Source organism: Penicillium vulpinum, assembly GCF_028829585.1.
Source record: "Penicillium vulpinum strain IBT 29486 chromosome Unknown utg000003l_segment0_segment0, whole genome shotgun sequence".
NCBI classification, from domain to species: domain Eukaryota; kingdom Fungi; phylum Ascomycota; class Eurotiomycetes; order Eurotiales; family Aspergillaceae; genus Penicillium; species Penicillium vulpinum.
Genome location: NW_026643243.1, coordinates 4,968,280 through 4,992,028, shown reverse-complemented (window position 1 = coordinate 4,992,028; position 23,749 = coordinate 4,968,280). Strand labels below are relative to the sequence as shown.

The 23,749-nt window shown below is 48.2% G+C and overlaps 7 protein-coding genes across 7 annotated transcripts; 5 read left to right on the top strand and 2 right to left on the bottom strand.

The window, feature by feature from the left end:
- Window positions 1-4,659: 4,659 nt before the first annotated feature.
- N7479_006937 (GPI anchored serine-rich protein) lies at window positions 4,660-5,280 on the top strand (the record flags this gene model as incomplete). Its single annotated transcript, XM_057254631.1, has 1 exon — window positions 4,660-5,280. One exon carries the CDS (start codon window positions 4,660-4,662, stop codon window positions 5,278-5,280), a length of 621 nt encoding a protein of 206 aa, XP_057108493.1.
- Window positions 5,281-7,399: 2,119 nt separating this feature from the next.
- Window positions 7,400-8,176, top strand: N7479_006936 (uncharacterized protein; the record flags this gene model as incomplete). Its single annotated transcript, XM_057254630.1, has 1 exon — window positions 7,400-8,176. One exon carries the CDS (start codon window positions 7,400-7,402, stop codon window positions 8,174-8,176), a length of 777 nt encoding a protein of 258 aa, XP_057108492.1.
- Window positions 8,177-9,273: 1,097 nt separating this feature from the next.
- Window positions 9,274-9,465, bottom strand: N7479_006935 (uncharacterized protein; the record flags this gene model as incomplete). Its single annotated transcript, XM_057254629.1, has 1 exon — window positions 9,274-9,465. The coding sequence occupies one exon, from the start codon at window positions 9,463-9,465 to the stop codon at window positions 9,274-9,276; it is 192 nt and encodes a 63-aa protein (XP_057108491.1).
- A 1,661-nt stretch (window positions 9,466-11,126) lies between these two features.
- On the top strand, window positions 11,127-13,235 carry N7479_006934 (DnaJ and TPR domain protein; the record flags this gene model as incomplete). Its single annotated transcript, XM_057254628.1, has 3 exons — window positions 11,127-11,697; window positions 11,787-12,948; window positions 13,001-13,235. 3 exons carry the CDS (start codon window positions 11,127-11,129, stop codon window positions 13,233-13,235), a joined length of 1,968 nt encoding a protein of 655 aa, XP_057108490.1.
- A 1,627-nt stretch (window positions 13,236-14,862) lies between these two features.
- Window positions 14,863-17,280, bottom strand: N7479_006933 (uncharacterized protein; the record flags this gene model as incomplete). Its single annotated transcript, XM_057254627.1, has 1 exon — window positions 14,863-17,280. One exon carries the CDS (start codon window positions 17,278-17,280, stop codon window positions 14,863-14,865), a length of 2,418 nt encoding a protein of 805 aa, XP_057108489.1.
- A 2,030-nt stretch (window positions 17,281-19,310) lies between these two features.
- On the top strand, window positions 19,311-22,475 carry N7479_006932 (putative serine/threonine protein kinase; the record flags this gene model as incomplete). Its single annotated transcript, XM_057254626.1, has 3 exons — window positions 19,311-20,202; window positions 20,264-20,361; window positions 20,415-22,475. 3 exons carry the CDS (start codon window positions 19,311-19,313, stop codon window positions 22,473-22,475), a joined length of 3,051 nt encoding a protein of 1,016 aa, XP_057108488.1.
- A 325-nt stretch (window positions 22,476-22,800) lies between these two features.
- Window positions 22,801-23,515, top strand: nut2 (mediator complex subunit NUT2; the record flags this gene model as incomplete). The annotated part of the gene is made up of 3 exons (XM_057254625.1): window positions 22,801-22,831; window positions 22,887-22,983; window positions 23,125-23,515. The coding sequence occupies 3 exons, from the start codon at window positions 22,801-22,803 to the stop codon at window positions 23,513-23,515; spliced, it is 519 nt and encodes a 172-aa protein (XP_057108487.1).
- Window positions 23,516-23,749: the final 234 nt, after the last annotated feature.

Sequence of the window (23,749 nt, the reverse complement as noted above, 5' to 3'; positions counted from 1 at the left end):
ACCGGTGGACGAAGGAGAGGAACAGGGGACGACATGGCGAGATTGTTTTGCCTTTCGCCAGGCAAGAACAACTCGTTCGGATCTGCAAGAGTAGCCACAGTGTCGACCTTAGACCAGTCCGCCTTGGGGAGTCCTGGGGGAAAAGGACAGATTGGAGTGAACAAAAATACTGTAGATGGTAGAGCAGATGTAAAGACAAGGACAAAGGCACAGGCAAAGACAGAAGTAGGGCTAGAAACAGAAGCAGGAGTAGAAGAGATAAGGTAGAGAACAAACGAGTGGAGTTGGAAGTTACCGAGAGATGCGGCAGGTGACCTGTTTACTCCACCATATAAGAAATAAAGGTAATCCTTCGTACTTTGTATATGTCAATTATTCCGTAATTAGAGTCTAATTCAATCGTTTATGGGACTTGGAAAACTCTTGATCTTCTGTAGAGAATATTAATAGAGCAAGACAACGGACAACATAGGTCGGGCTGTGGTGGGGCCCCTACGTTTCAGAAAACGCCCGAGCTGACACACATTTGTCTATGATGGACGGAGTACGATGTACAATTATTAGATCTCTTAATTTTTGATGTTGATGTTGATTTAGTCTGGTCTCTTCTTTTTGGCTGATTGTTAGGGAAATCAACAGAGAATTCTCTAAATATCAAGTACCATGGTTCATGTTTCTCTCCCCCTTTTCGATTCTTATATTGATGTAGTAGTAGGCACATACATATACATATATATATATATATATAGCCCTGAGGATAGTACTTCATAGCTAATAAAAAAAATACTACATAGATCTATGTCAAATCTTCTTGTAGACTTATCTTGTTGCCTTCGAGCCGCAATAATCAACAGGGCACACTCACAGGCAAACTGTGGCGTCGACATCATTGCCAACACATTTCAAGGTACCCCCGCCTAAAGACTGGCCTATCACAGGCCACATAGGTCTTCCCCAGCCTTACAGAAGTACTGAGCTTTTCATCCAACATTATATGATGCAATATCCAATTATATGTAGTAAGATTCAATTAAATTACGAGGGATGGCTAATATATTTAACTATCTCTTAATATGACATTGAGGGGCTAATTATAGGGCTATTTCCAGGCTAAGATTCTTGGGTGTGGCTTAGCCCAAATCTGTGTCCACGCAATGGGCCCCGATGATGACATGGACCCCGAAACCCTAGCCGATCCGTAGTAACATTCCAAGGTCTCCATATTCTTCCGAAATTTGGGCGTTAAAAGATTTGCTGTCGAAGCGTTGAATTCCAAGGTGATTGAGATTAGAAATTCTTGCTAGGAGATTCGCCAAGTCCTATGAGATCAGACACCATTGATCAACTATTCCACTGCTGATAGAATCTACGGTGTACATACTTTGTAGTACTGAATTCTCTTCCTAGACCTCACTGGGACCAAAATTGGATCGAGATTTACCGGGGCTTGTCTTGAATGAAACCAATGTAAGATATCTACAAAGTAGATTGATTTAGCCAATACTATGGAAATAATATCATGACTGTCAGACAAAATCGTATGCTTATCTTCAAAAAGCTTGTTTATATAGAGTACTAATAATCCTGATAACTTATTAGTGGTGATCAATCAAAAACAAACTGAGGCATAACTGATCACCTTACTATCTGGTGAAATGTGAGATCGAGCCTAGTTGGGATCTCACCGGCTCTTCACGGATGACTATGTCAACAATAGAACCAATTAACGACCATGGCAATCGCCGATCTATGATCATTGAGAGATTTGTGACGCCACATTTAAAAGACAATGCATATGTACTTTGTAAAGCAGCCAATTCTTCCGATATTTTCAAAACAGGCTATATTGAATAAGCTTCCGGTTGTCATGTTAGACTGTACCATCGAGACCATTGTGGTACGAAAAAAATTATCTTCGCATGTTGTGTATCTGGATTCTGTATGGAGTATTTTATAAAAACAAATTCAACGAGTCGATTATCCTTCTCGGTGTCGCTCGCTTGTATCATTGGCGCTAAAGATGACGTGCCGATGCTGATCGGCCGGGTTGGGTGATAGATGAGTTGACTTATCGATGTGACGAAAGTGGCAGATGAGAACAATCTCACATCAAAGTGGAATTGAATCTTGGGTGGGCGCTAAAGGCATCATGCTACAACGTAGGTTTGTTGGTGCTTTGTCAGTGCTCAGGTGGGAACAAGCCCTATGGCATTTCTTATATCAAGGGTCACGCCATGGAGTAGTAGAAAGTCGATTTAGGTGTCAATCACGAGTCTCTCGACTTGGCCAATATGAGATCCATCTTTCATAGTGCCGCGCAATGATCAGGAAATGTTAAAAGAAACGAAGATGGTAGGGTATGTCCTTAGACTCCCAGAATGCAGTATGAGCGGTGAGTTAAGGCCAAAGCCCCTTCCCCTGACCATCAAGGATTCAAAGACCATGCCAAATAATGAAAAAGGTCAAAGATATCCCACGCGATAGGCAGGATGAATTTCGGAAAAAGTCCAGGTCCACTCAAATCATTATCCCACGAACACCCCTATCGCTATAACATAATGGTACTCATGCTATATATAAAACACACTCCACCAACGCAATAATTATACGGAGTAAATATCCCACAAAGCTAATTATATCTAAAGATAGTACGGAGTACTTCCGTACCTAAGATGAATATGGGGTTGATAAGAGCACGACCATACAAAGTACGTTGGAATAGAATATAGGCCCGATCTATTGGAAAAGGGGTCATGAAGCGCAAGAATTCAACAGCGGCATGTGGAGTCTGGGGACGCCACGAGGCCTACGGAAAACGCTTTGTTTGAATGCATAACCCCTATCATGGAGTCGGGACAATGAATTTAGTCCAAAGTCAACAGGCATAAGCACGGGCTCAACGATCATTGGTCATGCAACATAAATCGTACCTGGACTAGGCTGTTTAGTCCATAGGTGTGCCCTGACTTACCCTGGCGGTCGAACCGCTCCGGTAGTCTGATCCAGGTCTCGACGCAGGAACAGGATAAAGATCGACACGCTTTGACACTGTACTTTGTAGGTTCCAACCACATTCATTGTACGGAGTAGTCCGTAGATACTTTGTATGTTGTACTCCGTACCTATTTCCAGGATATCTACTCCATTCAAGCAGATCCCAAAAAAAATCGACTGTTTGGCTCGAGTGGCTCGAGTAACCGGTGTAACGGATATTATTGCAAATGCGCCATGTCAGGAACATCCAATCACACGGCCAGACCCCGATATTTTCTCAAATTGCGCTTGGCGCTTGGGCACTGACTTTCCACATTGCCCAGAACAGGGGCATGAGATGCAAGCATCGTCAAGCAATGTATGGAGTACCTAGAAGTAAAAAATAGTGCGGTCTAGCCGTTATGGCGTGAAGCGAGACTTTCCCGTTGCGGGGACAATTCGCAGCAACTTGAGCAGTGGCGTTGTTGGGTTTATTGGCTGGTTTTACTATTAAAAACATTTGAAATTGTCCGAATTTATCATATTACAGCAGTTACTCCGTATACGGTGGGAATATGTACAAAAAGGCAATTCTAAGTAGGTTATATGCCAGGATACATGGTCAGTAGTCTCGGACGACGATATACTCGGTGCCCTGGAGGACACAGCACAGTCCCATATATTATCCACAGAAATCGGATATAATAATAGTTAAAAGATACTAAAATGTAAAGGCAATACGGAGTACTCGGTACATAATCCGTACGGATAATAAGTAATAATACAAAGGGTGTCTCGGCCATTCCCTCCGACACAGAAATAGAGAGTGTTTGGGTTCCATGTTGAGATGAACATCCGGAGTAAGAACCAATCCGGTTTCTCAAGTAAAGTGCACATCATCGTAGATTCGCCCTTGCACAATACGTTCTCTTGGCGAAATAAATGGCGGGCTGTTCAGGGGTAAGTGGAGATGAGAAAAGACCCACGGGGGGAAATGTTACAATTGGGACGCCAGGAACGGGTGGTGGATCGGTGATGTGGTCTGAAACATTACTAGAAAGAAAGAAAAAAAACACAAAACAAAGTAAATCTCTAGGGCTGAGAGAAGACAAATGTGTAGATGATATTACTATTCAAGTTATTACTATGGAGTATGTATATATGCTTTGATATACTCCGTAGCAGTTTGATACTCAGCCAAAATGTCCATGTCTTAAGATCGTCGCAAGTTAATAGAAACACAAGCGGGTCAAAATTACCAAGCTGGTAATGAGAAACAACCCCCTGGCAATCGATCCAATCACAGAATTGAATAAATGAAGGCTGTGCGAGGGTTAAGTTCTTGGTACATGACAGATTGCGGTGTGTGTTAGTAGTGGATTAGGTACCCAGTACAACGGTCTTTGTTGCTTTTCCCCTTTTTTTAGGGCCAAAACAACGAGAGACAAGTGGCTGCTGATCTGGACACTAATCTCCCCGTTCATACAAAGGCTCCCTACCTCCCCCGTGCTGTTTCTGTTTCCTTCTTTTCTCCAAGTACATTCTTCGCAAAGCATACAGTCACTCTCTCTCGACTTCGGTCATCCACTCTTTAAACAACACTCACTCTCTTTCAAAGAAAGCTTCGCTTTTTACATATACCTTTTTGAACATCACTTTCTACGTTTTTCGTACATAACATTCAAAATGCGTTTCACCACCGTCACTGTTGCCTTCTTCGCCGGCCTCGCCATTGCTGCCCCCGGTGCTGACCAGACCGTCTACGAGACCGCCGAGGTTACCATCACCTCTTGCGCTCCCACTGTCACCGACTGCCCCGGCAACAGCGGTGCTGGTGTTGAGCCCACTGGCTCCACCACCCCCTCCAGCATCCCCGCCGCTGTTACCTCCTCTGTTGCGGTCCCTGAGACCCCCGAGGAGACCCCCGTCTGGTCCTCCGAGACCCCTGCTTGGTCTTCCGTCCCCACCTTGGCTCCCAGTGCTCCCGCCCCCAGCGCTCCTGCTCCTAGCGCTCCTGCTCCCCCTGCTGTCAACCCCCCTGTCTCCTCCACTGTGATTGCCATCACCACCTGCGTGCCTACCGTTATCTACTCGACCGTCCCCGTCGGCCCCAGCTCCGTGCCCTCCGTCCCCCACGGCCCCACCGGTGGTGTTCCCCACGTTCCCTCCAGCAGCAAGGGTGTCCCCACTGGCACCGCCTCTGTCTACCCCTCCACCACCTCCCCCGCCTTCAACGGTGGTGCTGCCCTCAGCGGTTCCCTCGGCTTCGCCGGTGCCGCTGCCGCCGCTGCCTTCTTCCTGGCATAAATGACTTCTTCCGGGTTGATGATGCACTTCTACACCTAGTTGGATCCCCTGGGTCTCGCCCTGGCGTAGCCGTGTCAAACTGGAGTGGTTGATTAGAGGTGATGTGAGAAGAGGATTGTGTTATATAGGGTTTCTCGTGATTTGCACTTAACAATTGTTGCTTTCTGACTGGATATGTCTATCCTTTTTTTGCTTTTTGATATACATATTTCTTTTTATTTCTTCTCGGGCTTTCCTGGATAGCTTCGGAGTTGTGCGAAGCTCGCTTGGTGGCTTGAGCACGACCTTAATGTAAACCATGACAGCTTTTCACATTCCCTCTCTCCAGCGCCCGTAGCCTCTTTGGAAATTATCCTACTTTTGTACATCCATAATTCCATAATTTGCTTCAAACAACATAGCATTTTGGAATCTAGTAGTACTATTATTTATCATTTGATGGACAATTCTCCCGTATTGCCTACATTCCCTGCCCCTGACTCCACGTGCCACCTGTAATCTCGTACATACTTCCTAGGGCTGAATATGCCACGACTTTGAATCGTAAAGCCAACTGGGTGGCTGATCTTTGGTATTCAAATTCAACTCCTCAATCCAACCAACTGCTGTTAGTGCTGACCGCAAGTTCACACTTGAGTCTGAATTGCTGTGAGCGTCACAATGGCAACGCTCATCCACGATTTAAAATCAACTCCACTAAGGATATAACTATATGGATATATATACTGTTGTCTTAGGTGCATACTGAGCTCAAATTAATTATCAGTCCATGTCAACACACCGGTCGAGATCATGCCTAACATATGTTTCTCTTAATGGCTTCTTACCCACTAATAGTCATGGGCAGGGTTCATCTCCCCGGGCATTCTTTGTGGTTTGCTGTCACCTCTGAGTCTGTTATAGTCTCTCCTTCCCAACACTTGCGAGCTCGGTGTCTTCCATTCACATAGATGGAGTACACTACGGAGTATAAATAACTACAATATCACATATTATAATCGAAAAGTCGAACTGTTGACACCTATACTCTATATTTCGTGGTTAGTTCTTCTTTTCACTTATGGCTACAGCCTCAACAGGGAAGCAAAATATCTTTTGCAATACATATATAAACAATCATGGGAGAGGACATCTAAAAAGTCTAAAATGGACATCGCAAGGTCGCATGAGTGGCCGACTATTTTTGTACTATGTATAGGCATGAGCATAAAGGCCGTAGACAGTAAACAATTGGCAGCCAAAAATAGAGACCCTCACTACTCGTGAACCCAGTGGCCGAATCTGTAACCAGCTTGCTCATTAAAGATTGAGTGGCTCACCCTCCAAGTGTTCTTTAGTGCCACTCGGACACTTCGGGCAAAGGAAGGAAGAAATGAATCAAAGCAGTGTTGATACCCACTATTCTCAGGCCTCAACACATATCGTACCCGAGCCCTGAATATGGGGATTTGTGAGCTACGGCCATTTCTTATTGCAGTCTAAGGAGTACCTCGGTAGACTTGGCCTTCGTGAAGGGCCTACTTCAACTAGAAAGCCCGAACAAACCTGTGAAAATGAGAAAATGCGTAACGTTGCGTAGATAAATTTGGACCCCAAGTTTTATCCTGAGCAGTTAATCAATTTTGGGACTATGATGGCTTGCCCTTGATATTCTTTGTTTTGTACTTGTGGGACTCCATGACCATTGTCCCGAAAGGGAACGGTATAATTTTGCTTTGGGATAATTGATTTTCTATGATGACTCCTAAATGCCTGATAGACAGGTAAGAACAATGAAATATTATCAGTGTTTTTGTTTTTGTTTTTTTAGCTCTAAGAGCATCCTTGCTATTACACTGCCTATGAATCTGGCTTTGATTAGCTCCCTCTTTGTGTATACCCTGCACAGCGTGTATATTCCCCTTCTCTGGGAAAAATTGGATGCCTTTATAGACTTATCCGCCCTAGGAAGGAGCCCTTGATGCCACGTTCTAATATATTCTAGCTTGGGATACGAGCCTTCCGTGATGGCCCACTATTGAATCCTCCCAGAGCACACATAGTTCATATCTAAAGATAGTATACTAAGCTATATGATATACCTATGACCTACTTGTCAAAATCCTTATTGCACCGCGCGATGGGTTTCTGTCCATTTCAGCGACGAGCTTCCGAACCTCCCAAACCATACTCCGAACTCGACTATCCTCTCATGGATCTTTCATCCCTCGAGGGCGCGCCGATGGTTAATCCAAAATTCATTGTTCCACCAGATACGATGACTCCTCGTGTTCATAAACACTCGCGTGCATCCATTCAATATTTGCTTGCAAAACCTCTGCCACCGAGTCCCACTTCAACGGACGCTATCTCGCCAACACCGAATTGTACCAGATTATATGACTGGTCACACAACCGCTCTGCAGTTGGTGGCAGACTAAGGCGGGCTTCGGCCCGTAGACGCATACGCGATCAACCGGATGAACTGTCTCCTAACGGCGACCCGCAATATGAACGCCAGGTGACCCCACGCAGAAAACACATTACAAATCCTCCCGTACGACCACGGAGCTTTGTGCCTCTCACTTGGCTAGAAGATGAAAAGAAATGGATTGTTGGAGAGATATATATTCCCCATACACATGATTCTCGGGCTCAAGATGATACGGCGTCTTCCCGATCGGTGGGCTCACCAATTTCGCCCGTTTCACCAATTACACCGTGGCAGGATGTCATTCAACGGCTTGATGAGCACATCGATTTAGATAATCGCCTTTGGCAGGAGAATTTGCTGGGTCAGCCCCCGCCGTTTGATAGACATAGCTTTGGTCAACCACATGACACAAGAGAAGATAGGGTGTCCAGCTGGGTTGCAGCTACTCGAAGGATGCATGAGGATCGGCGGAATTGGATGTGATTGGGTGTGGTACCACTCTGCTTGGTTAGCGTTATGGCTTTTCTGATATGTCATGGGAATATATTGGCTCGGCGCTTGACTCACATGATATAGATAGGCATTGGACAATGCAGTTCTGACTTCCCTTTTGAACCATGTAGAAGAACCCGAGCACCGCTTGTAGAGCAAGGGGTGACCGCATCTATCGGGTTTGATCCCAGATTGTTCAGCTCTTGGGTTGGCTAATTTATCTCAATAGCGTAAAGGGTATCGTGATTTCAGATTATAAAGCTATATTCCACAAATTTTGTATCTTTTCCACTCGTCTGTTCTGAGAGCATAAAGGACCCATCCCAAAAGAAACCTCTACTATATCCTCCCGCTACGACAGCTTTTTGTTCTAGACGAAGTCATCCAACCCCCCTTGACTCCACAGTATAAGCAATTCTTTTGTATCCTCGGTCACAAGATTATCAAGTAGAAGGACAGTGACAGTGATATCTATATCTTTCGGAGCTTCACCTCGTTATCCTATACATCGAGCGTTTATCGGGAGTTTACCTCTTTTGCCCACTGCTATATGCATGCTGACGGGGCTACCTTTGATAGTGGATGCAAAGCGAAATATTCTGATAAAATACATGAATTAAGCGTACAAAGACCGAATTAAATATTGTAGGATAGAGATTGGGTATCAGAAGCTTCCCCATCTTAGCCAGATATTTCATTGGTTGGTTATATTAGAACAAAGAACACATGATGGCTTTATATCCTTTGTCGAGGAATCAAGCGAAGGTTTCATGTAGACATAGACTCAGCCCGGGGCCGTGTAGACTAAATCAAAGACAATACAAGTCTATTCCAACAACAAAAAGACTTTGTTCCACCTATATCTGAATTCCATTGTATCTAGATATTCGCTATATAAGAGACCTCATCTCAGGCTTGTTAGCTAGAAAAGAATCCATCACAGTGACAAAATAGAGTTTCTAAGACAGCTTCACAAACAAAGCCCAAGTTCCCTCAAGTCCCATTCAATCGACTAACCCATTTCAGCAAACATGGGATAGTACAGTGTATTCATCATACCCCCCGAGTATTTGGAGGGCTTGGAAGGGTTAGAGGGGATTGACGACGAAACCTCGCTCAACGAAGGTCTCTTGAGAGATCCAGAAAACGACAGTGCTCACTGGGCCAGCGTGATTCTTCCTCAAGATATGGAACATACCCATTCCGACGAAGATATCATGAGGTATGTGGTTCATAACTTGCGAATCGGGCGAGCCCTCGTGAGCGCATCGGCAGAGCATAACCGAGGAAAAATTTGTATCTCTCTCCCGATCCCAATTAGCACTACTGATATGGCCTCAGTCTTGCGTCGCGCCGCCGCCGATGCGAATAGGTGGCTCGAATTGGTCTATGGTGGAATCGTTCTTCTTAACCGGGAGGTGATTTTTGGGCGTCAGTAATGGGCTGTCTAGCCGTAGCACTATGGAGAGATATTAACTATATTGCCAATACTACGGAGTAGAGAGATGGTCATGTGAGAAATGTGTGATAGGAATATAAAATTCTTTTCAAGCTCGTCTGTTATTGGTCCTTCTTAATATTGGCTTTTAGATCAAATGGCGGAGATGCCGGCAACGAAACAGGGGGTCAATGGGCCCATCTCCACTATCAATTGCAATATCGAATTTATTTCCTGTAGGTTACCCTCAATATTGCTTTGCTTATGTGATAGTGTAAACGATCTTTTGTAAACTTCACTCGAAAACGAAATGATTAGCGGAAATTCCGTGAGGAGCTAGGGCCCTATAACAACAGCGTGATATAGTAGCTCCAAGAGAGGGCATACATATGTACCTTATGGAATAGTCCTGGAGTTATCAAAGGAATTTGTCATTCTGCTATTATACCTCTGTCACTCTCCAATCATTTTTTTTGCGAATTCTTTATAGCTCTTTTTGAGCTTTAGTACACTATGTAGACTTCCTTATAGTACTTATTTTTCAGCTCCTATCTGTAGGTCAGATGTCTGTAAGTCAGATTCACTTATGTTGATATCTCGACACTGCAAGACCAGTGTTTCACCTATGTTTCGCCCATAAAAGACGTTTGTATGCGTATTAGACAAGTCCTAATGGAGCCAAGACTTCGCACTCGATACGTATAAGTATACCCGTATATCCCCGCATACGGAGTAGAGAGCCGAGATATAGCTGGATTGGGCTCAGCGAGATTGGTGTGAGTAATATCCAGACAAAGTGCAGGGATTCCCCTCTCCGAGACGCCAGTCACGGCGCTTCTGTATGTCTGTCACCCGTCAGCGTAGAAAACTAGCAAACTGCATATTGGATCCACTGCTCCACCGCGAGTTATCGACAGCCTCGCTAACCACCCCTGCAGATTCTGTTGAGGGGGTGATAGGATCGAAGGATGATAATAAGAAGAAGGAAGATTCTCGAATCACTTGGACTTGTTTTTCCCTCCCCCTCGCGGCTGGGTATCATCCCGGTTGAGGACTGGGTGACTCCATTGCTCCAATTCTTTTGCGCGCTAACACAGACCAGCAGCTCTCCAGCCTCTGGATTATTTGCCAGCCAGTAGCAAAGATGGGACGTATGATAGAATAATAGAAAAAAATATATATATATTATAAGAGGACATGCCCGACGACTTTCTCAGTCTAGTTTTCACTCTGGCATTAAAGCATTAAGGCTACTACCCCAATCCGCAATCAACATTCCGATTCTTTTCTGAGATTAATATGACAGGGATCAAAGATTGAAACAGGTATGGCTCAGACTTGAATTGAAGAGCTTTCTCAAGTCCAAAGTTGAAGCAAAAACGTTGCGAAAGTTCAATTTGATATTCCATCCCCCCCATCCGTGGCTCACACACCCTTGGAATCTCCCCGATTCTACCGCCTTCGATTAGAAGAAAAAAAAAAAAAACTCCCTCCCCACCCCCAATGGTCCAACTCGCCCACATCTTCAAAAAGGACAAGGACAAGGAGAAGACCGAGAAGAACAAACCTGATATACGTTCAACCCGATCTTCCTTCTCCGCTTCGCGCACGTCTCCGTCTCCGAAGTCGCCCTCCAAATCCCCAACTAAGTCATCTACCAAATCTCCCTCCAAATCCTCCTCCCCCACCAAACCCTCCAAACCTGCCAAACCTTCCAAACAATCCTATTTTTCTCACAGCCGGTCATCATCCAATTCCGGACCGACCGCCAATTTCAAGTTTGCCCGGTCTTCGCGTGACCAGGACATACACCCACTCAATCTCCCACCCGACGAACTACATCGACGATTGTCCGCTATGGCAGCCCTCAACGAAGAGCAGCGGAGCTCAATGGATATTGATTCCCAGGAACCTCAGAAGAATGGCGTGAATGGCACTGAGGAGCGAAGTCCGACCCCGCCACCGCACCAGCCGAACTCAGCTTCTGCCGACGAGGCTGACTCCTTCAAGCTGGCCGGAAACAAGTTTTTTAAGGATGGCAATTATCGACGAGCGATCGAGGAGTACACCAAGGGTATGCACTTTCTTATCTCACAGAGACGCCGGGTCTCATGATATAGCCTTGAATGAGCGGGGTCGCTGATGATTTTATGTCTACTGCAGCCATCGAGATTAATCCCAAGTCATCGGCCTATCTCTCTAACCGAGCGGCGGCCTACATGTCCGCTAAACAATTTGTGAATGCGCTTGAGGATGTTGAGCGCTCTAACGAGCTCGATCCTAACAACCCAAAGATCATGCACCGATGGGCCAAGATTCTGACGAGCTTGGGCCGACCCGCAGAGGCCCTAGAGGTACTGTCACGTATCCAACCACCAGCCACCGCCACCGACCGGGCAGCCGCAGAAAAGATGCTGCGCTTCGTTACGCAAGCTGAAGAGATTATAGCAGAAGACCGGGGTCTGTCAATGGTGATCTATTGTCTAGACCAGGCACGACAAGGGCTCGGACAAGGTGTCAGGGAGCCCCGCAAGTGGACACTTTTGGCCGCCGAGGCCCACCTGAAGCTGAACAACATCAACTCGCTAGGCAAGGCGCAGGACATTGCGATTAGCTTGCTGCGAGAGAACAATCAGGACGCGGAGGCGATGATGATCCGTGCCCGTGCCTTCTATGCCCTCGGTGAGACTGAACAGGCGCAGAAGCTTCTGAAGATTTGCCTCGGGCTGGACCCAGACATGAAGCCGGCCATCAAGCTGCTGCGTATTGTGCAGAAGCTGTCTCGCACAAAAGAGGAAGGAAACTCCGCCTACAAGGCCAAGGATTACCGTCGTGCAATCGATCTTTGGGCCCAGGCTCTCGAGGTTGACCCCTCCAACAAGGATATGAACGCCAAGATTCTGGGTAACCGTTCTCAGGCTTATATCAACTTGAAAGAGTATGACGCTGCCATTGAAGACTGCACTGAAGCTCTCCGTCTTGACCCCGGCTATATCAAGGCTATGAAATACCGTGCCAAGGCCTATGGTAAGGCCGGTAACTGGGAGGAGGCTATTCGTGATTATAAGAGCGTTGCTGAGAACAACCCCAGCGAGAGCGGCATTGCGGAGGAGATTCGCGAAGCTGAATTCGAGCTGAAGAAGTCCCAACGCAAGGACTACTATAAGATTTTGGGAATCGGCAAGGATGCCAGCGATCAGGAGATCAAGAAGGCCTACCGCAAGTTGGCTATTGTATACCACCCAGATAAGAACCGCGACGGTGCAGCGGGTGATGAGAAGTTCAAGGAAATTGGTGAAGCCTATGAGAATTTGATTGATCCTCAGTAAGTCCGCCACAACTTTGAACACTCGACACAAAGCTAATTTTGTTTCCAGGAAACGCGCTGCTTTCGATAATGGAGACGATCTGAGGGATCCAGCTGATTTCCACGGCGGCGGTTTCCATGGCGGTTTCCACCCCGGCTTTGGCGGCGGCTTCGGCGGTGGTGGCTTTGGCGGCGGCGGCGATGCTTTCGGCGGCGGTTTCCCCGGCGGTGGTGGTTTCAGCGGCGGCGGTGTCCAAATCGATCCCGAAATGCTTCGCAACATGATGAACGGCGGCCATTTCTAGATGAAGCCATCCAACCCATTTTATTCACTCGATACCACGACTGATTTTTTTTCTTCTTTCGTCTCAAGATGACGAAACCCCAAGACCGGAATTCGCACGCCTTTAACCGGAGTTGGAGTTGCAGTGCACCTCAATATCTTACATATTGATTTGTTGGATATTGGGGTTGCACTTTTTTTTTGTTCACTGCCATGTCACGATTTTTTTTTTACCGTATTTCTGCGGAGACGCCATATGATTCCCGATGTGATAGATCTGAAAATTGTTTTCTTCAGTCTATTCTTTTCTTTGCCACTTTTCCTCTTTCACCCTTGTGGCTGCTTTCAGAGGATTTTGTACAGGAGTGCTGCAACATGGAATGAATATACGAGAAAAGTGCATTTATGGACGATGGTTTTTGAAATCCATGTGTACGGAAGACCTACAAGCTCTACATCCGATCAACCATTCTCGGCGTTTGTTTAGTATCTTATTTCTCTCTTGGGTTTTTGCTCTTGACTTTGATTTTGACTTATGAATTAGAGATTAGCTTCGCATGTTTTGGCTTTCGATCCACTTTGTGGAGTTACCGCTTTTGTTTACATATAGGCAAAAGGATATGCGTCGTATACACCTGCATGAGACTCACAGAACAAAGATTTCTCTCAGATATGATTCATTCTCTTATTACTCCGTAGCTTCATGAGGACTGTTCCCTCTAATGCCTACATATATTTAGTAGATCTCGCATACGAGATTCGAACTGGCATACTCGGTCTATGTTTCTCTTCACTTGTCACAGCAGTTTTACATTGATTAGCCTATGATATCAAGTTTGAAGAACAATCAAGGCAAGCGTACAAAATTATCGATTCCCCAACAAAGACGGCACTTGACCGGAGGTGAGCGAACGCTAACCAGCAGTGACGTTTCCATTGCAAAATGCCAATTCTGGACCATTGAAATGTATGCATTGAGTCTGGAATCGCGTATAAGTTCTAATACGGGATATTTCAATTCAACATCACCCTTGGACGAGGAGAAAGCTGACCTGGATCGATCCTTACAGCCAGGACTCGGCGAGGGCTCGTTAGGTAGAGATGCTGTGTATGTTAGATACGTGGAATGGGTCTGGCGAAGTACAAAAGGACCTTGAGAGTCAACCTTAGGTCAAAGAGAGGGTGGCAAGAGCTTGGGTTCGAACTATCTTTATTAGAGGTATCTTAGGATGGATTGCGCTGATATCTGAATATACTATATCTGCCCCATTCGTCCGGCTCTCTGAAGTGGAAGGATAGAGCTCTCTCATTGCGCATCTGTCTTATGAAAGGGTTGGTAATGCTATGTGTTCATGATAAAAATATAAGCAATTGTAATGTTCTGTGATATGTACTTCTTCTCAACATGCTAAACAACTGTACTAGTAAATATAAAACAAATAAATCAGGGGAATCTCCAAAAAAAGGGGGGGGAAAGACAAGAATAGCGAATGAATATACCGGACAGAAGAGCATATCGCAAACTTCGCCGCTAATGAGTGATGTCGGTTAAGTCGAATCGAACACAATAAGGGCCATATAGAGATAAACAAAGAATATAAAGAAGATGCAAGAAAAATAACAAGGACGCTGGCATAACAGGTCTTCAATCAAACATAACCGAGGGCACTGAGCATAGTTTTGCATTCAGGGACCGGCAGAGCAGAGACACCCAGCGCGCGAACCAAAGCACCAGCCCGGAGCCGCTGGAGACCGATGGCGACCTTCCAGGCCTCAGTATCTTGCAACACAAAGACATACTTTTTGCCTTCTTGGTCACGGACACTAGCGCGGAGAACGTGCAAACCACGAGACCCCGCCTGGGGCGGGTGAACAGGGCCGCCATCATGACTAGCAGTAGTGCTGCGAGCAAAGTACGCACTGGGCGAAGCTAGACGGCAAGTATTCTTGCATACTTTAAGCAAGTTACTGAGAAAGGCCTCTGATTCTTCGTTGGTAGGAACGTTGTTCCCTCGGCGGAAAGAGAAAGGGCTGCCGGTGGCATTTTTGCCAGATGGAGTCGCGTTTACCTGTGGACACCACACCTCCGCCAGCTTGAGGGTCCACGCCTTGACGTCCCACTCACGCTGACCGATGCCGCGTAGGTCATCGTCGATGAAGAGACCTTCGGTTGTGATGCGCAGCACTAGCCCATCTGTGATCATACCCTGGCCTGAGACAAGTTGCGCCACTGGGGTCTTCATAAAGGCATTGTTGAAGGCGTAGACACCTTGGATCACAATCTTATCTGGATCCTTGGTGGAATATGTACTGCGATGTGAGGGGGGAGGTGTTGTGCGCGCAGTTGAGTGAGAAGGTGTATATGAAGACTCGGAGGATACCGAAGTGCCAGCCGCATATGGTCGTCTTGGTCGGTCGTAGGGGCGAAAAGAATACGCATCATCGTCGTTGGCGGTTTTGGTGGTTGAAGAGGGTGCTGGTTTCTTGGGAGAAGGCGTGCGAGGCGCATTGCCAGTACTGGCTGGCTTGGGCGGCGGTGATTTGGCGGCGGCCTCGTTCTTTGCGTCTTGCGCCTTCTTCTCGGCATATTTCTTGCTTGCTGCTTCCTTAAGCGCCGCAAATCTAGCCATGGCTTCTTGCTGGGCTTTGGCCTTTGCGGCGGCTTCTTTCTCAGCAGCTTCTTTGGCAGCCTTCTCTTTGGCTTCAGCTTCCAGCCTTTCGGCTTTGGCTTTCAACTCAGCTTCGGCCTTTGCCTGTCTCTCCCGGGCCTCTGCAGCTTCCTTCTCCAGTCGATCGCGTGTCTCTTTCTCTGCAGCTGCCCTTGCAGCGGCCATCTCTCTTTCGAGCTGCTCACGGCGTTCCTTTAATTCTTTCTCCAATGCTTCGCGCTCACGCTGCTTCTCTTTCTCTTTGGCCTCTGCATCACGCTTGCGCTTAAACTCCTCCATCTTTCGGCGTATCTCCTCTTTGCGCCTCGTTTCTTCTCTTGCTCGCTCCCGTTCGGCTTCTTCTTTGGCCCGTTCCCTAGCCCGCTCTTCTTTAGCACGCTCCTCCCTAGCACGTTCCTCTCTGGCGCGCTCCTCCTTAGCGCGCTCCTCTCTAGCTCGCTCTTCTCTAGCACGTTCCTCCTTAGCTCGCTCCGCCTTGGCACGCTCCTCTTTAGCCCGCTCTTCTCTAGCACGCTCCTCTTTAGCCCGCTCTTCTCTAGCACGCTCTTCCTTAGCTCGCTCTGCCTTAGCACGCTCCTCCCTAGCACGCTCCTCCCTAGCGCGTTCCGCCTTAGCACGCTCCGCCTTAGCGCGCTCTTCCCTAGCGCGCTCTTCCCTCGCCCGCTCCTCCCTGGCACGCTCCGCCTTAGCCCGCTCCTCCTTAGCCCGCTCCTCCTTAGCCCGCTCCTCCTTGGCCCGCTCTTCTTTAGCGCGTCTTTCAGCCTCCTCCTTTTCACGTTTGTTATTATCAGAGTTTGGAGGAGGACCAGAGCCATGTTGATTACCGGAATATTGATTGCCGTAGTTTTGTCCTCCACCAAAGTTTTCTCCCTGTCGTCTTTGCTGACCCGCCCCGTTACCACCATAGTTAGCACCGGACGACTGTTGGTTGGTGTTTGGACCGGCGTTCCTAGGGCCTCCAGGGCCCCCAGAGCCGCCACCGAAGCCACCAAACCCGAACCGGCCACCTCGAGCACCGCCATTGCCTTTATCGTTTCCCGAGCTGCTGGACTGAGCGGAGCCAAAAAGCCATCCAGCGACACCCACCCCAACCGCAATTACCGCCATACCCGTACCATTGCCACTAGCGACCGTGGCTAGATACCATGCCTTCACAATTGGGGAGATGTATGACCAAACGAAACATGCGAGAAGTGTGCTTGCGACGCCCGCTAGGAAACTGTTTCGGTTGCACTGCAGCGACGGAAGATAGAGAAAGCCCGAGCCAGCGGAGTGAGGTGGGATGATAAAGATGTCGTAGTTGCCATCTGGGAGGTCTGAGGATTTGCGGTATTCGCCTTCAGTAGTATGGGGATTTTCGCCATGAGGCGGCGGCGGTGGTGGCGGACCCTCGTCCATGTTGGATCAGCCCAGAGCGACAATAGGGTTAATATATATGCGACGTAGTGCAGCGAAGCGCAGCGTCAGTCGAAGGACCAACTACAACCTGGGTCGATCTGCCGGATCAATCCTAGATGGACAAGTTCTCGCGGTTAAGAGTCAACTGCCAGGTCATATTAATTTGACAAGTGTCGCACTGAGGCCTCAGGCACTCAGTGCTTTGGAGGGTCCTCAGATGCCAATCCAAAAAGAAGACACACAGCAAGGATCACAATCCAAACAAGATCCAAATCGCAACGTAAAAAGTTGAAAGTGCGGGAGAATCTAAGTCTGACTGGGGGCGGGCTGTTTGGAGAGAAGTGTGGGAGCTAAGGATCGGCGCCAACGCTTCCTGCATCACTCGACGTGGCCATCACATCAAAACAAAAATTGACAATGCGAACGAGCAAACGAACAAGAGCTATGCCCAGCTTACTTGATGCGGCTCCCTATCTATCCGAATTATGTTGAATTCCTCGGGAGGCCACGAGATTTTACATAGGGCTATGTATCCGAACTCAGAAACAGCCTCAAGGGATGGAATTCAAGAACAATTACAGTGAAATATTTTGCATACAGCAATGGAATTGTTCAAAGCTATGACTACACAAGTATTCGTCCTTAAAAATATGTCTTTAAATAGGTTTTTTAAAACTGCAAAGGCATCAATGCTCAGAGTCCTGTTAACATAGCAAAAGTACGGCTGTTTTGTTTTGATTTTACTATTTTGGGCAAGGGTTTAGTTCTCGGGATTATCGTTACTCCGCAATTCTGACCGCTTTGCTCTCCGCTTTCTTGGTCTACAACTGTTGAGAGATGAAGTAGGAAGGCGTTGGTATCAGGAGGAAAGCGAAGGCCTAGTACTGAGATACAAAGATATATGTATATTCTCTCGTACGCTACTATATCAATAAATTCTACGTCAATTTGCGATTATTTCCCTACTCTTTGGTCATGGCGTATTCGTATTCACATTCAGACAGCTTGAGCCTCTTCTCTACACTACACAGTATGTATTATTATTACAAAGAGCCGGAGTGCTTCAGATACATGTTCGCATCATTTTGGGAGATCCAGTCAGGCGAGCTTCATATAGTTTATACAAGCGATTGTCATTGCTGCGTACTTTTATACAATTACGTATCTCGACTCTCGAGCTGGCGGCCAGTGCAGAGAACATTCGGCCCAAGCATGTCCCTCAAGTGGTTTGGCCCCGAATATAGCACTGGGGGCGGAGTGCTAGAATTGTTGATCCTACGGTCAAGCGGTTGGGGGAGATAGTTTGAACATAGTGGGTCTAAATATTCATTCGAGTTGGAGGACGTAGCTACTGAGGCTTGTTCACTGGATTAGAACTGATAGTGTGGAGAGTATAAATTAGACACCGAGATTGGGGTGAGAGCTCATGATTCAGAGAAAAAAAAGTGTAGCAGTTATATGTCATGGTCATCGTCCACAAGTGTTGGGAGAGCGCCATGATAGATGTCCCATGATCGGGACATGAGGTGCGGGACCATGACCAGACAGGAGAGGACGTTGGGAGTCATGAGAGGCATTTAGGGGTCATCCTGGCCCACTTAGACTATGATAAACACTGGATATTAGTCTGGTAGTGGAACAACGTAGTGAATGTAGTCCAGGAGAAGTGAATAATGTGAAAGACAACTCGATGGCGAGGAACAAGACTCGGCAGAACGTGATCCGCAGCCGGTGATTGGGTGACCTTCCACTTGAGATTCCAATACCCTCTCTCTCTCCATCGGGGTGTTGATCGTCTTCTTTCTATCTCACCTCAGCTTCAAATCCTGCTGTATCCCTCTTGTGATTTTCTGGTAGTCAGGTACTACCCCGTGTCTCCACCTCCCCGCCAACTTGTCCTTTTATTCCTCCTCCCAGGCACCTATCTCCGCCAACCTTGAAACCCCCCAATCTCCGTTTGACTCTCTATGCCGTGTCGCTAGCTACCTAGAACCAATTTACGACCTGCCCTTGAAGGGCATCCCGGTATCATGTCCTCACAGCCCCACCACGGTCATTCCGCGACGTCACGTCAATTCCCCGTCTATAATCCTGTCGCCGCAGTGGCAGCACCTGCGGGGACCTTGCTTCCGGGCACCAAGATTCAAGTCGGCAGCCATCGCGTGGTAGTGGAGAAGTACCTCTCTGAAGGTGGTTTCGCTCATGTCTACGTGGTGCGATTGCCTCAGCCTGTCAATGGGTCCGAAACCGCAGTGCTGAAGCGGGTGGCCGTGCCCGACAAGGCGGCTCTTGCCAACATGCGTACTGAGGTGGAAACCATGAAGAAGCTCAAGGGTCACCGACACATTGTGAAGTATATTGATTCGCATGCCTCGCAGCTGCGCGGAGGTGGATATGAGGTGTTCCTGGTCATGGAGTACTGCGCGGGTGGTGGTCTTATTGACTTCATGAACACCCGGCTTCAACACCGTTTGACAGAGCCGGAGATTGTCAAAATCTTCTCCGATGTTGCTGAAGGTGTTGCTTGTATGCATTATCTTAAACCGCCTCTTCTCCATCGTGATCTGAAAGTCGAGAACGTTTTGATCTCGGGCAAGGGGAGTTCTGCCACTTACAAACTGTGTGATTTCGGGTCATCGGCACCCCCTCGCCCTGCTGCTACTTCTGCCGCTGAGGGCCGCTTGATTGAAGATGATGTGCAGCGGCACACGACGCTGCAGTACCGAAGCCCAGAGATGATTGATGTCTATCGAAAGCAACCGATTGACGAAAAGAGTGATATCTGGGCACTCGGTGTGTTTTTGTACAAACTATGCTACTATACAACCCCCTTCGAAGAGGTCGGTCAGATGGCTATTCTCAACGCGACCTTCAAATACCCATCCTACCCTTCATTTTCGAGTCGGCTAAAGCTGTTCATTGGTAAGCTTGGAACTTCTATTTGGCCTATAACCGACCATCGATGGCTAACAGCTCCGCACAGGCTCAATGTTGAAAGAAGATCCCCGCAATCGCCCCAACATCTACGAGGTCGTGCGCGAGGTGTGCAAAATGCAAGGAAAGGAAATTCCTATCAAAGACGTATGTCTCCCTACTCTTCTTGTAGTACAAACTTGACATTGACCATCGTTTAGATCTACTCCCACCGCTCTGTCTCGGAGGCGCGCAAGTACCAGGAGCTTCCGCCTACACCCACGGAAGTTCCTGCGGCTGGCGCAATATTTTCGCCTCCGATGCAGGAGACCGAGATAATCCCAGAGATTGCGCCTATGCGGCGTGGCCGACCAGGAAAATCTCCGTCGTCCCAACATACATCTGAGAGACTGAGTGCTTCACCCTACCGAGCCGCTGCTGAAGGTTCGTCAAATGATCCATTTGCAGCCCTGGATGGGAGCGCAGCCCGAAAGAAGACAGCGGAGGAAATGTCAAAGCGATTCCCCTCATTGGACCAGTTCGACATCTTGCATGAAAAAGGAGATAAGTTTGAATTCGAGCCAACAGTAGAATCCAAGCCCGAGGACGAGGATTTATCTCGAAGACTCACGAACGCCCTAGCCGATGATGCTTTTGCCCGACGTGTCTCGCCCGAACGTGCGCCTAAGCCAGTCTATCAGCGATCGTCTCAGGCTTCTCCTACCCGAGCACCTAATTTGCGTGAAATTCCCGCGCCGCAGGCTGTTCCCTTGTACCAGCCAACTCCTCAGCGGCCCGTGATGGTGTCGACGGGTACCATGACTTCACCCATCGAAACACCTCGTTTACCGGAGCCAAAGCTGTCCAGTCGCCCAATCTATCGATTCCCTTCGTCTGATAATGAACACCGATCTCCCAACCAGCAATTTACAACCGAGGAGGAGCAAAGAGTGGCACGACCGCACAAGGCGCCGTCCCCTCCGATGTCAAGCGTGGCTGTGGAAGGAAGTTCGGTGCTGCCATCTGACCGTATATCAAGTCAGCCTAACTCCGCGCGCCCCTCGATGGAAGCCTTGAGACGGCCCTCGACATTAGAGGTAAAAGATCCCGTGGGACGTTCCAAATCCGCCATTGGAAAGGCTCGGCCGATGTCAGTTCACTCGGGACCGAGATATGATCTGCCCCGTGACTCTGACAGCCCGCGGTCGTCGCTCGATATGTCCCGTCTGCAATACGAGGGCGGCGCGCCACTACGGTCAGTGCGTACCGAAGTGGATCGTGAGTATGATCGGACTATTTCCTCTGATGTCGATTACCTACGCGCGATGGAAGAAGAAGAGAGCAACCGGAAGCGCGAGAAACGTTCTAGTGGTAGCCACAAACACAATAAGCGCGGTAGCCTGTCTACTTTGTCTCTTTCAGGAGGCAAAAACCTGTTTGCTAGCCGATTTGGCGATGCATTTCGCCGATTCGAGGCAGGCAACCAAGAAAAATCCTCCTCGCCATCGGCAGAAGATGCACCTCGTCATGGTCTGACTGGGGTTTCGGATTCAACCGATGAAGATCTTTCGCCAAATGACGAAATTGCCTTGGAAGACGTGGACCGGGATGACATCTCTCCAGAGATGCGCCGGGAGCTGGAACGCCGCCGGCTCTCCCAAGAGGAGAAACGAGTTGCCAATGCCGCGGCTGAGTACCGGCGCCGGGTAGCTGAAATGGGTGACGGGGGTGGAAGATTAATGGGCGATGGCCCTCGTTCCCGCACGATTCAGAATAAGGTGCAGTCATTGCTCGGAGAGGCCGAAAAACCGAGCATTCCAAAGACTGCTACTGGGTATGGACGGTTCACGGAGACTTCCTCTTCTTTGCAGGCAAAGCAGAGTGAGATCAACCCCGTCACTTCTACCCAGCTGCCGGCTTCCCACACATCTGGCCCGATCTACACTCCTCGTGACGGTTCAATGGCCCTCCCGGATCGTCGAGATGGCCCCAATATCTCTGCTGGTCTCCCGCAATCTGTCCCCCCTACCAGTTACCCAGCCACGCAACGTCCCGCAAATCGACCAGCTGCACCACCAAAGCCCAAGAATTTGCGTGCTGGTGCAACCACTTCGCGTCCAGGTACTAGCCATGATCATGGTTCTCCCAAAGAGACTCCAGCAAGCCCTGGAGAGGACTGGGAGGCCAAATTCAGCCAGCGTTTCCCTAGCTTGTCTGGACTCGAGATGGAGACAGAGATTAAAATCCCGAAAATTTCTAGTTTGAGGACGCGGGAAGTGTAAAGTATAGGATACAAGTCTGGTTTGTTTCACCTGATGCGGTTTCAGCGTGTGTTCGTGTGAGCGCAACTCGGAGGATGACATTAGTTCCCACGAGCTATGCATATATAGACAGTGACATATTGGACATTACATAATTTCTCTTTATATGACACCAGCTTCATTTTCCGTAATCGTAGCTGAGAGCGCGCTCGATCTTACTAGTTATGTATAAAGGTTGTATACTTCAAATTTGTCCCCACACCGCCTTTGTTTCTCCCCGCAAGAGCAAGAGAAACCTCACTCTCAGTTATAATATAGGCCGAGATCTCTTTCAATCTATCAGATCATGGCGCCAGTGACTTTGAAAACGGTCGACGGTGAGTTACACGCAGCAGGTAGCTCTGAGGATACACATGCTTATTCCTCACGCAGATGACCTTAAAGATGTGATCCAGCACTTATTCGAGATCCAATCTGCCGTCCACGGCTATCTGGGCCCAGAGACACAGCAGGAGCTTGTGCGAAAGATGTACGTCAGCCACACTGGGCATCGATTTCCCTCTCAATTCCTCTATGTCCACAAGTGTTCTCCATCAAAGCGAATTTCTCCCCGACAAGCAAAATCACTACACCCCAACCTTACATATCACCTGAAACTAATCCAGTCCAGCAAAAACCTAACCCTCGCCCTCTCGACCCTGTCAACACATACCCAACTCCCGCCGACGCAAGAAAACCAACCAGAGACAAACACCGACCCCTCCAATCCTTCACTCGCCAGCATCCAGCTCCCACCAGAGATCATCGACTACGTCGACTCGGCGCGCAACCCGGACATTTATACGCGCGAGTTTGTCGAGCTTGTCCAGCGTGGGAATCAGGATCTGCGCGGGAAGCGCGAGGCCTTTGCGAGCTTCCGCGACGTGCTGGCCCGCGAGATGCGCAGCGCTATGCCCGAGTGTCGCGGCGAGGTTGATCGCGTGGTTGCTGCGACGGGTGGGGCTGTCGATGGACCTGATGGCGTTCCTGGAGCTGCAGCTACGTCTGGGGGTGGGAATTGAAGATCCTTTGATATGCGCAAGTCTGATATTCCTGATTTGGTAGACTTGCCTCTCGTTGGCAGGGGTCGACTTCGTGGGCTGAGGTCTAGTTCAGCCTCGATATTCGGTCTTTACCTTCAGCCATTTGATGTTCATGGAGCTGGTGCATTTATTGGAGTTTCTATGGTTCGCATTGAGCGTGTCATTTGCAAAGCTTTTTCTTTTCTTTCTGTTGGCGCGTGTAGTATGATAGTT